The sequence below is a fragment of the Lathyrus oleraceus genome, chromosome 4 (genome assembly GCF_024323335.1).
Source record: "Lathyrus oleraceus cultivar Zhongwan6 chromosome 4, CAAS_Psat_ZW6_1.0, whole genome shotgun sequence".
NCBI lineage: Eukaryota > Viridiplantae > Streptophyta > Magnoliopsida > Fabales > Fabaceae > Lathyrus > Lathyrus oleraceus.
In genome coordinates, this window is record NC_066582.1 from 38,770,544 (window position 1) to 38,783,655 (window position 13,112).

Sequence of the window (13,112 nt, forward strand, 5' to 3'; positions counted from 1 at the left end):
CTACTTTTCATAACGACAAAAATGAAAAGGGAGATGACTTTGAGCCTTCAACTTCTCTCCTCAATTGTTTGAATACAAGTTCTATTACTCGGTTAGTCGAACAATTGTCATTTTTCCGCAAATCAATAAATGAATCAAAACTATACGAAAGAAGGAGATGGTCTTGAGTTTTCAATTCCTCTTTTCAAATGCTTGGATATGAGTTGTCTTACTTAGTCATTCAAGTACTTGTCGTTCATTCTAAAAATACATTAACCATACGCAAATTTATTTTCGTAATCACTCAAGTGAAAAAGAAAAACGGTCTAGAGTCTTCTATTCCCTTTCCTGATTATTAGGATACGAGTTGTCTTACTCGATTATCCGAGTATTCGGCATCCATTCAAAACACCTTAACTATTATCAAATCAGTTTTATAATTAAGGATGAAAAATAAAGTGGTCTAGAGTCTTCTATTCCCTTCCCCGGCTATTAGGATACGAGTTGTCTTACTCGATTATCCGAGTAATCGTCATCCGATCAAAATACCTTAATTATTACTAAAACCTTTTATAATTAAGGATGAAAGTGGAGATGGTCTAGAGTCTTCGATTCCTCTCTTCGGCTATTAGGATACGAGTTGTTTTACTCGACTATCTGAGTAATCTTCATCCAACAAAATATATTAACACATCAAATCTATCTGTCCTCGCCCCCGTGCGGTCAAAACCAATAAAACACCCAACACATTAATTCAACTTGTCACCCTGTGTGGCCAAAACCCTTCTTTCAAAAAGAACATTATTAATCCTTTCTAATGCGCACAACAAACCAGTGTTTAAGCCTCCACTGAGAGTAGACAAGCCAACGTTTAGCCGTTAGAATGCCGACCTACACAGTCGTTCATAAAACAAAACACCTCAATTAATCGTAGTTCCCCGAACTACGAATGCTCTGATTTCCTTATTACACCATAAGGATACGTAGGCAGGAGATTGTTGTATCTTCGCGAGCACACTAATAAAAAACCCTCCCATTTTATAAGGTCTTCATCCATCTTCATCCATATCTATTTTCAACTCTAATTACTCGAATAAAACAAACAACATAAATCAACACTTAAATCGCAAAATTGAACTAAAAGGTTCTCGTTAAGTACAACGGGCGTGAGGGATGCTAATACCTTCCTCTCGCGTAATTCACTCCCGAACCCGAATATGGTTGTGACGACCATTATTCCGTTCTCCAAAGGTTTTATCGATATTTTCCTATTCCTTCATTGGGATAAATCACTACGCCAAACAAGACCTTAGACAGCGCTTTTTTTGGCCTTAGACAGCGCTTTAAAGCGCTGTCTAAACCTCCGCTGCTAAAGGTTTAGACAGCGCTTTTTTAAATCTTAAAAGCGCTGTCTAAGCCCCCCCCCCTTAGACAGCGCTTTGGCCAAAAGCGCTTTCTAAGACCCTCCTATTTTAATTTTTTTAGGTATACCTTAGACAGCGCTTTTGGCCAAAGCGCTGTCTAAGGGGGGGGGGGGCTTAGACAGCGCTTTTCAAAAAGCGCTGTCTAAGCCCCCCCTATTTTAATTTTTTTAGGTATACCTTAGACAGCGCTTAAGGCAAAAGCGCTGTCTAAGGGGGGGGCTTAGACAGCGCTTTTCAAAAAGCGCTGTCTAAGCCCCCCCCCCCCCCCCTTAGACAGCGCTTTTGCCTAAAGCGCTTTCTAACCCCCCCTTAGACAGCGCTTTTTACAGAAGCGCTGTCTAATGTATACGAAAATTTTTGAAGCTTTTGTTTTAAACCACATTTTTTCCAGGTTTATAAACCAGAATTTCTACCTGTTTTCAACCAGATTTTGACAGACAGTTATCACATTTTATACATGCCATTTTGGCCTTTTTTCTACCAATTTTTGGCTAACAAATATATATATATATACCAATTCAAACCAATTTTGCCTTAAATGTATCAAAATATATACAAATTTATGTACACATTTACAAGTCATTACATATACTACAAATGTACACATTAATTACACAAATTTATGAAAAAACTTTGAGCTCTATCATGAATTGACACCACTCCTCTTTGATTTCGTCCACTTGATCCTTTGTATAAAATGCACACTTGAATTCCTCAAAGTACTACATAATAATATAACATATTTTGAATTAATTCCAACTATTTAATTATATGAGATATGTGTAAATATAAAAATAACTCATAAGTTAGAAATACATACATCGGTGGGAATCACTAATCGGCCCAAAGCAAGAGTATCTCGCATAAACCTCAACACGAAATACCCGCAATCTATTTGATTACGTTGTTGAGGACACTACATGAAAAAAAAATATGGATTATAAATCCTAAGTTTTATCAAGTGTCATCACTAATATAATAAAAAATGTGGTAATTAAAAATATACCGCCACTTTAATCCATGTAATGCGGTTGGCGCTCCTCCTTGAGGTTTGGATATCTCGTTGGGCCCGAAAAGCTTGTAGGACGCTAATAAAATAAAAATGAAGCAATTAGAACAATTCACATAAACTAAGAAAAATTTTGAACATTCTCACTTACGTGTCAATTAGGTTCTTCATATCCGGGTATGTTGTCCAATCATTTCCTAACGAGTCAAGATAATACACAATTTCTCGGATAGGATTGATTGCGAGCAACAACCAATGTCCACTGTAATGATTAGGCAAATGTTAGATGGTAACTTGGAAAATAATTATAATAGATGAATTTAGAATGAAATGCTAACCCGGTATTAAACGGTATAAAAAACAACTTCTCCGCATCTTTATTCTCCATGAGGATCTGAAGAACATACTCCGTCACGGTATGCGGTCTACTTAAGATTAAACCTAAGTTGACGGTCGCGGGTGCTAAGAATCCGAATGACTCGTCCAAATCATTGGGGCGCATCAATTTGTCATACAAAAACCTAATATAAAAACATCATTAACACCTCTTTTGAAACATAAAGTAAACCGGATTAACATAAAGTAAACATCATTAACATAAGTTGTTTAATTAATAAAACAAAGTAGACCGGATTTACCTAATATATGTATTGACAACGTTGACGCCGATTTCTTCATGACCAAAAACTTGCATGAAGTCTTCATTACCAATCATTTGGTCGTAATCAAAGCCGAAAATCCCTACCTCCATATGTACATTCCGAACACCTCCGGTCGGTATATCGGTCATCTCTATAAATGTCCTGAGGCACGACCTATACTTGGCGGTAGGTTTTTTCCTAGCTACGGTCTTCTTAGCACCAGAACTTTTTACCCGTGCGGAGGCGTTGCTAACCTCCTTTTTTTGTTGTGCGGAGGCATTGCTAACCTCATTTTCTTTTGATTTGGATTTTGTGGGAGTCTATTTAACATAACCAAGGAAAATATGTAAGTAAAATTTTAAGCATAAATTTTAAACTTTGAATATACACATTAAAGTTAACATAAGTTTTAAGCATACCTCATATCCTACGCATATGAGGTTTGTCGGCCATGCAACAAACGAACCTACTGCTTCGTGCACCGTTGTTGCATCCGAATCATCGCTAGGATATGGTAATGCTGCATTCGGCTCAACTGCAATATCAACTGATACCTTCAAACATCCAGCAGGGAGCTCTCTAGTGTGGAGTAATACTCCGCTAACGTTATGCACTTTTCCCTTGCCAACCATCCGATAGTATGGTGACGACAAATACAGCTGACAATGGGAAATGCCCTAAAACCAATAATAACAAGAAATCGTTAATGTGTATATATGTCAAATACATAATTTAAGCAAATAGTTCAATTTAAGACAATTATATGTAATTACCTCTGGAATGTTCGGCTGAAAGGTACAGTTGATACTGTTTTTGTCCGAAGCATCTCTGTATACCGTTGAGGCGCTAGCCTCTCTTTCTCTCCTCAATGCATCAAGCTCAGCTTGCATGGCTTCCAATCTTGCATGAAGCTCCCGATTACTAGGAGCCTTTCCTTTTTTAACACTGAGGGAGGTCGGAGTGACTCCAAATCCCTTACCCCTCACCCGACCAGAATACTCAGGGACATCTAATGCCCGACTAAGTATGCTCTTAGTATCATCGGGAGATAGAGACTGAGATAGCTCCTCCTGAAAAATCAGATGAATACCGTATACTTGTCAAATATTTGTGTATAAAAATGTTATTCAATTAATGAAAAAATGTTATACTTACACATTTCTGGTATACGTTTAAAACTTCTTCTTGTGGAACTCCAGATTTGCCCACACGGGCTTCCTTCCACAAAACATGTGCAGGAAGAGATGTTTCTGAACTTTCCTCCTTCTGCAGCTACACATTAAGTCATACAATTTGATCAGATAAAACTAATATATGATGAACAAATTTGTTTTCGCAATTTATAAATACTTACCATGGATTGTTCTAAGCGTCCATATCCGACACGTCCTTCTCGGTACGGATATGCGGGACTTGATGCTCTTTCCCGATTTGTAGCACTTATTCTTTGAAAAGTCGGGTCTTGTCTTTTGGATTTGAAAGCTTCCCATTCTTCAGCCGATATCAAACTTTCATATTTTCTAGGAAGCTCCGCATCCACAAAATTACCATCCGCATCCTTAAGGAACTTGGATGATAAAAATGTCCGAAACCCTCTAAGAAGCTTTCCGGCCAATTTCATACAAAACCCTCTTCTTTCTTCTTCGATGTTAAAACATCGCTAAGAAAAACATACAAATTGATAGTTAGTATCGGTAATTGAAAAAACATAATTGATACCGTATAATTAAGGGCCAAATGATTGTACCTTTATCTCACTCCAAATTTTTTCTTTGGACTCTTTCAACTCTTTATTTCTCCAATCATCACATGTAATGGGAATTTCATTCCTTACTAGTGCACCGATGAAACTAGTTAAGGTATGCCCATTAGGTTCTATAAGTTGTCCCTGGTTGTTCCAAGAGACATCTAGTATGATGCCTCGAGATCTTCCTTGGACCACCCTTCGCATTACTGTGATGCCTCTTCGAATTTCTTCTTCCGCGGATACTTTACTAACTTCCTCATGTTGGTTATCAGCCATGTCTAACCTGTAATAAACCAAGGAAACCATCAAATATCAAATATAACTTATAATCAAAGCAATTGAAAACAAAAAAATAAAGAAATCATGCATTATCAGATATAACTTATAATCAAAGCAATTGAAAACAAAAATATAATGAAATCATGCATTATCACATATAACTTATAATCAAAACAAATGAAAAAAATAAAATAAAGAAACCATGGATAATTTACCTAAGTCACTAACATCTCTTTCTTTTCTTTGTTGGAATATTAATCACTTGTTTCTTAGCAATGCGTACGGATGAATTGATCCAAATTCCCTCATTATGATCGTTTCTTATATATGACTCATCCGGTATAAGATCCTCAACTTCATCATTTCTATTCAACTCATTCCGTCTAATGCATGACTCATTCTCAACATCAATATCACATTGATCGACACCGCTATCATCAGTCACTTTGTTAGAGAAAAGCACTATAGACCATTTTGTACTCTTCGGGTCATTCACATAGAACACTTGTTTAGCTTGAGATGCTAGAATAAAAGGTTCATCTTTGTACCCCACCCTAGTAAGATCAACTTGCAAAAATCCAGACTTATCCATTCGTATGCCACTACTATTCACCCACTTGCAACCAAAGATGGGAATCTGAAACTTCTCGTAATCAAACACCCAAATGTGCTCAATAACTCCAAAATATGACAAATTTGCATATTTGGGGTTTAAGTCCTTCATACTTGATATATGCATTGCTTCAGCTAGCACGGTGACACCACTATTTTGCATAGTACTCTTATCATCTTGTTCTTTGGTATAAAATGTGTATCCATTAATTGAATATGCGCTATGAGAAAACACATGCAAACTTGGACCATATGCCAAACATCTCAACCTTTCTGTTACCGAAGAAGGATCTGAAGAGCGCTTCAAATAAATATGATCCTTCAACCATTGTATGAAACTTTGATTGTGCTCTATAACTATCCAATTTTCATTTCTGTTCGGATTTAACCTTCGGAGTACATCCTTGTGCATTTCAACATATGGCTCAACCTCATTATTATTGTGCAGAACATACAAATGAACTTGATCCCGTTCATCCCTTGATATTGTCACAATTTTATTCCCAATTAATTTTTTACCTTCCATTTTGTCGAAAATCTGAGCTCTGGGGAGTTCAATCGATTGAACGTTAGACAAATATTCAGTACAAAACTCAATAGCTTCTTCAACAATGTATCGTTCAACAATACAACCCTCTGGTCGACTTCGGGATTTCACGTACCCTTTTAATATTTTCATATACCGTTCAGCAGGGTACATCCATCTCATATAAGCTGGTCCACACAACTGTGTCTCTTTCACAAGATGAACAACTAAATGAACCATTATGTCAAAAAAAGACGGAGGAAAATACATTTCAAGCTCACACAAGGTAATTACAATCTCTTTTTGTAGTGTTGGTAAGATCTCGGGATCGATCACCTTACTACAAATTGACCTAAAGAAAAAACACAATTTAGTTATGGCACTTCTTACTTTTTCTGGCAAAATAGAACGTATACCTATCGGTAGAAAATGTTCCATTATAACATGGCAATCATGTGTCTTCAAATTCTTCAACTTGAGGTCTTTCATAGAAACAAGTCTTCTGATATCAGATGAGTATCCTTCTGGAACCTTAACTTCACTCAGAGACTTACACAAATTTTTTTTCTCCTTTCTAGATAAAGTAAAAGCAGCAGGTGGTAGATATGTTCGTCTTCCTTTCTTCACGGGTGCTAATTCAGTTCTCATTCCCATTTTTAACATGTCCTCCCTTGCTTTAAGGCCATCCTTAGACTTGCCTTTTATATTGAGTAATGTACCGATAACACTTTCAAATACGTTTTTTTCAATATGCATAACATCGAGAAAATGTCTCACGTACAAAGACTTCCAATATGGCAATTCAAAAAATATCGACCTTTTCTTCCACCCACCTTTCACAATCTTATGTGCAAAAGGCTTGCCAAACTCAGTACGCACATCTTTCACCTTTTCAAAAACTTGTTCACCTGACAATGCGGGTGGAGCTCTACGATGTTCGGTGTCTCCATTGAATGCTTTTCTCCACCCACGGTAGTGATGTTTAGAATGTAAGAATCTACGATGATCGAGAAACACATTCTTCTGGCAAAGTTCCAATCGAATCGTATCGGTTCCGTCTTCACAAACAGGACACGCACGTTGACCTTTAATGCTATACCCAGATAGATTCCCGTATGCTGGAAAATCATTAATTGTGCCAAACAACATCGCCCTCAAATTGAAACTTTCTTTCCTGTATCCATCATAAACCTCTACACCGTTCTCCCACAAAATCTTTAAATCTTCGATCAGAGGTGTCAAGTATACGTCTATGTCATTCCCTGGTTGTTTAGGCCCAGAGATTAACATAGATAACATCATGTACTTACGCTTCATACATAGCCACGGAGGTAGGTTATAAATCATAAGAATCACAGGCCATGTGGTATGTGAGATACTTTGAAGACCATGTGGGTTCATTCCATCAGTAGATAATGCCAATCGAAGGTTTCTTGCTTCTGATCCAAACTCAGGATAATCATTATCAATCTTCGACCACTGTGGTGAATCAGCCGGATGCCGATACATTCCATCAATAATTCTTTCATCTGCATGCCAAGTAAGATGTCTTGCATCGGTTTCACTACGAAACATGCGCCTAAATCTCGGAATTATCGGAAAATACCATAAGACTTTTGCGGGAGATAATCTTTTCTTATATCGAGACAAACCGCATTTAGGGCACTCAGTTAACATTGCATATTCGTTACGAAACAAAATGCAATCGTTAGGACAAGCATGTATCTTATCATAGCTCATGCCAATAGAGCACAACATTTTTTTTGCCTCATAGGTTCGATTAGGAAGAACATTATCATCCGGTAGCATTTCTCTCATAAGGCCCAACAACTCTGTGAAACTTTTATCCGACCATCCATTGCCCGCCTTTAAGTTGTACAACTTTAATACCGCAGAAAGTCTTGAGAATTTAGTGCAACCTTTGTACAACGGTTTCTCTGCATCGCTTACCATCCTTTCAAACATTTCAGGACAATCATGAAGATCTTCTTCCAGTGCTTCTACAATCTCTTCAACTCGATCACAATCGTATGTTTCCGTGTCTTTGTCGTATGAAGCATAGGTCGTACTACTTTTTCCACTCGATTCAACATTCTCGTTAATTTTCTCACCATGAAATATCCAACACTGATAACTTTGATCAATTCCATGCCTCAGCAAATGCGATTTCAATCCATGTGCGTCAACCTTACCAATATAACAACAACGCAAGCAAGGACAATGCATTCGTCTGGGGTTTTCAGCGTGTTGAACAGCATACTTAACGAATTCCAAAACCCCACTCTCGTACTCTTTGGTCATTCGATCGGCACAGATCCATGTTTTATCCATGGTTTTCCTACTTATTAAAGTAAACAATTAATCTAGACGAAAATACATAACTAAGGTAGTATCTTTGAACATTCAACTGGTCAAAACTATTATTCCATAGTAGTTTCAATGAACATTCAAATTGATTTCAAAATACATTCACCAAAATCCATTTAACATCCTAACTAGTATTCACCTGTCACCAAACTTTGTAGCTTGTTCTTTTCAGACTAGCATGAGTTAGTAAATTGATACACTAACTACTACTTTAACTCCTATTAGCATTTCAATAACTGATTTCAAAATACACTAATAAACCTTGTCCATTCAATATTAACTAACTTACTAATTTTATTTGCCAATTCAAACATGACTAACCAACTTTCCTAAATAACTAACTGAATCACATTTCAAATTTCATAACAGTCCTACTAACAAAACTGTTCTAATTAATCTCTAACAGTCTCTGACACATAATTAACAGTTTCATAGCTAACTATCGAATCAACTCAACTAACAATCATATTATCAATAACCAACTAACTACTTTTCACTAACTTACTAACTTAACTAACATTTCAAACTAACACTTTAATTCCCTAAACACTAACTGATTCAACTTCAAAACCAACATTCAACCCTAAGGCAACAGAATAAACTTCAAAATCTCAAAATTTGGGTCATTTTATATAACTGAGTTTTCACACATAATACAGAACCAACATTGGTGATACAGAAAAATATGACTGAGTTTTCAACAGAAGCAACATTCGTGATACAGAAAAATACAGAAAAATATAACACATTAATGTTCATCTATAACACATTATATAAAATCAAATATCACTCACAAACCATAAACATTCACATATGCAAGAATGAATACAATGTAGTCATTACCTCTACTTCAACATGCATTTGGTACCAAAGTTATTTAGGGTTTGAGAAAGAGACTTACCAAGGTGTGGTTATGGTGAGAAGTACGTGAGCACCGCCGGTACAGTGAGAAGGTAGGGTTTGTTTCGCTGCCGGTATAGTGAGAAGAAATACGTGAGCACCGCCGTACAGTGAGAAATTTAGGGTTTGTTTCCAGAGAGAAATACGTGAGCACGGCCGCCGAGAGTGAGAAGGTAGGGTTATTGTGTGAGTTGAGAAGAAGGAAAACAAAAGCGCTTTTGTGGAAATGGCGTAAGTTTTTGAGGTGAGTGAAGAAGAGGGAAAACAAAATAACAGAGACCGAAAGCGCTTTTGTGGTCTGAAATTTTATTTTAATAAGACCTTAGACAGCGCTTTTGTGCAAAGCGCTTTCTAAGGTATGCCTAAGACAGCGCTTTCCAAAAGCGCTTTCTAAACCCCCCCTTAGACAGCGCTTTTGGTTTTAATTTTTTTTTTTAATTTAAAGACTTTAGACAGCGCTTTACCAAAAGCGCTGTCTAAAGTCTATATTTATAAGCGCTTTCTAAAAGCGCTGTCTAAGGGGGGGTCTTAGACAGCGCTTTTAGAAAGCGCTGTCTAAGACCCCCCATTAGACAGCGCTTTTATTATTTTCTTGGAACATTTTCCGTGTTTGTTTTTTATTTTAACCTTAGACAGCGCTTTCTTTTAAAAGCGCTGTCTAAGATGCGCTGTTAAAAGTCATTTTTGGCGTAGTGAATAAAGTTCGGTGGCGACTCTGTTCAAACATAAAAAATTTTGCGACCATCGTGAGGAATCGTATTTTTTCGAGATGCGACAGATGGTGACTCTGTTGGGAATAGCTCCAAGAAAAAGAGAGTGAAGCCTAATTTAGTTCAGTTTCTGTATTGTGTGTTAATCTTGTTTGTTTGTTTGTTATTTATTTTTCCATAATTATTGTCTGGTGTTTTATTGGTTATGTATTATTGAGGTTCTCTGATTGGTGGTACTTTGTGAGATAGGCTCTCTACCCGAGTCTGAGAAAAACCGTAAGTTTAAGTTGGTGATTGCATAGTGCACACCCACAAGGAGTCTTCCTTGTTGGGAAGATACGAAGACCCCGCCTAGAGGAGATTCTCTTGAGATATTATTGTCCAACGAGTCTTCGTCACGACGATAGTATTTTCAAGTTGGATCAATGACTCTATGGACCTTTTAACCCACTATATCCGGCGGTTATGTAGTATTAACCTACAAAGTTTCAGACTTGTTGGGTTAATACAAAAGCCCCAATCAGATGAGATCCTTGGACGTATTACTATCTTACAGTAATATTTCCAACCTCGACCTATGACTCTGAGAACCTTGTTAGAGCCTTGGACTCGAGAGTTGTGTAGTAGAATCCCCATGGAGCCTTCCTTGTTTAGATAATACGAAGACCTCACCTAGACGAGATCTTCTTAAGGATATTATTGTCCGACGAGTCTTCGTCACGGCAGTGACGTTCTCAAGAAATATTTGTGACTCTAGGAACCTACCAACTGTAGAGCTTACCCATGGGGTTACATTAATCAGAGATACCCGTCATTTACCCGTTATTCTGATCCATCTGAGAACACTTTGAACCTGTGATCCTAAACATGTCACTACATTCATACACATATCATTGCATTTGCATTCATCATCATACATTTCATATCATTTTTCACCAAAAAAATAAATACAAAAAAAAACTCATCCATCCTTCATCCATAACCTGCAGTTGATTTCCCAATACTAATATCATACTTGAAGTAGCTCTTGAAAGATCATGGATCCGTTGGAGAAAAGTCATATTGCATTGAGAGGAGATGTGAACTCGATGAAAAATCAGCTAGACCAACTTGTGGAGGCTATGATAGTTTTAGCAAAGAAGGAAGACAACATTCAGCAGACTGTAGTTGTTGAGAATGTTATGCTAGCTACAATAAATGGCTTTACCCAACCTCAGCTTGTGCAAAACCCAGTTGATAACTCTACTGTATAAGAACGTCATGTTGTTCAAGATTCCTTACGTCATGATGCTGTTGAGTATCACAATTTTGCATTCTCTGTGCCAGATTCCCATGGGACAAGCCTAGTGGTTAATGCTGAACAACCACAAGATGATGAGATTGCTAAAAGATACTCAAGGCCATAGAAGGACAAGATACTGTTGAACAAAGTGCCTTAGACATGTGTTTGGTACCTGGCCTAGTTATACCCCCAGAATTCAAAGCACCAGAATTTGAGAAGTACAAAGGGGATAGTTGTCCAAATCACCATTTGGTGATGTTTTGTCGAAAAATGACCTCTCATGCCCATGATGATAAGTTAATTATTCACTGTTTTCAGGATAGTTTGACTGGGGCATCATTGAGTTGGTACATGAAGTTAGAAAGGAGTTGTATTCAATCATGGATGGACCTAGCTAACGCCTTCTTGAAGCAATACAAATATAATTTGGACATAGCTCCCAATCACATGCAGCTGAGGGCCTTATCTAAAGAAAACAGCGAATCCTTCAGAGGGTATGCCCAAAGATGGAGAGAGTTAGCGGCTTGCGTTGAACCACCACTCTTAGACAAAGAATTGATGGAATTATTCAGGGATGCCTTACAAAGCCCTTACTTTGAAAGGATGATTAGCAGTGCAGCATCAGACTTCGCTCATTTGGTGTCAATTGGAGAACGCATTGAGCATGGCCTTAAAAGTGGAAGAATCCAATGCGCCTTAAATAGCCAGAGCATTGAGAGTGAATATGTTGCCAGTTCCCAAAAGGAAGAAGAGGTTGAAGTTAATGCAGTCTGGGAAATCCCACAAGCTCCATATCAGAGACCATCTTCTCCTTATGGTCAGTATCCTACAAATCAAGGATCTCCCTAATAACAACAACAGATTCCACCTCAGCAGCCATACAAACGGTAGGATGTTCCACGTCGACAACGCCAACATGCTCAACCAAGGCCAAGAAAGCCAGAGAGACACATCAATCTGCTTCCAATGCCATACAATCAAGTGCTTCCGTATTTAATTGAGAGAGGACTGATAGTGCCAAAGGATCTAAAACCAGTAAGTCCTTCATATCCACCAGGCTTTGACGCTAATACTAAATGTGACTTCCATGCTGGGGCACAAGGGCATTCAACTGAAGACTGCAAAGTGTTCAAGAGTAAGGTACAAACCCTGCTTGATTCCAAGATGTTCTCATTTGCGCCTCGAGGCCTTCACACAATAATACTTCTTCGCCTAACCATGCGGGTCCACCAGTCGAAACATTGGAAGAGATTTCCGAGAGTAGGTCTGAAGATGATTATCATGCTAGTCTCGATGAGCATAACTACCACTACTCTGAAGGAAGCTAGCCCAACACGAGAAAGCTTCCTCTGCACTGGCAATCATTTGACTTTTTAGCATTTTCATTTGTATTTTTCTTTGCATGTTAAGTACTTATCTACTTTCAAGTATTGTTGTTTTCCTTTAATGGTAATATTAATGAACCGATTATGCATGTTTTGAATGAATCCTTTCGTATTCACTCATCTTTTCCATTGATATAAAAAATATTACTCCGATTCACTTATCAAATTGTTTTTAGCAAAGATTGAAGGGAGGATGACGAAAACAAAATACCCATAATTGCTGATTGTATGCTTTCGAATAAGATCCTACT

The 13,112-nt window shown here is 37.6% G+C and overlaps 1 protein-coding gene across 1 annotated transcript; it reads right to left on the bottom strand.

Moving 5' to 3' along the window:
* Positions 1 to 1,940: 1,940 nt before the first annotated feature.
* Positions 1,941 to 3,669, bottom strand: LOC127138700 (uncharacterized). The gene is made up of 7 exons (XM_051065200.1): positions 3,473 to 3,669; positions 3,051 to 3,373; positions 2,751 to 2,933; positions 2,564 to 2,674; positions 2,410 to 2,491; positions 2,224 to 2,319; positions 1,941 to 2,125 (listed from the first exon to the last, which is right to left on the bottom strand). Exons 2-7 carry the CDS (start codon positions 3,200 to 3,202, stop codon positions 2,024 to 2,026), a joined length of 726 nt encoding a protein of 241 aa, XP_050921157.1. The 5' UTR covers positions 3,203 to 3,373; positions 3,473 to 3,669; the 3' UTR covers positions 1,941 to 2,023.
* Positions 3,670 to 13,112: the final 9,443 nt, after the last annotated feature.

Excerpts from the sequence above, each read along its gene's own strand:
- LOC127138700 (XM_051065200.1), bottom strand. The coding sequence starts at position 3,202 with ATGACCGATATACCGACCGGAGGTGTTCGGAATGTACATATGGAGGTA. Across the intron at positions 2,675-2,750 it reads TTTATACCGTTTAATACCGG|TGGACATTGGTTGTTGCTCG; the intron begins GTTAGCATTTCA and ends TAATCATTACAG. Across the intron at positions 2,492-2,563 it reads ATGAAGAACCTAATTGACAC|CGTCCTACAAGCTTTTCGGG; the intron begins GTAAGTGAGAAT and ends TTATTTTATTAG.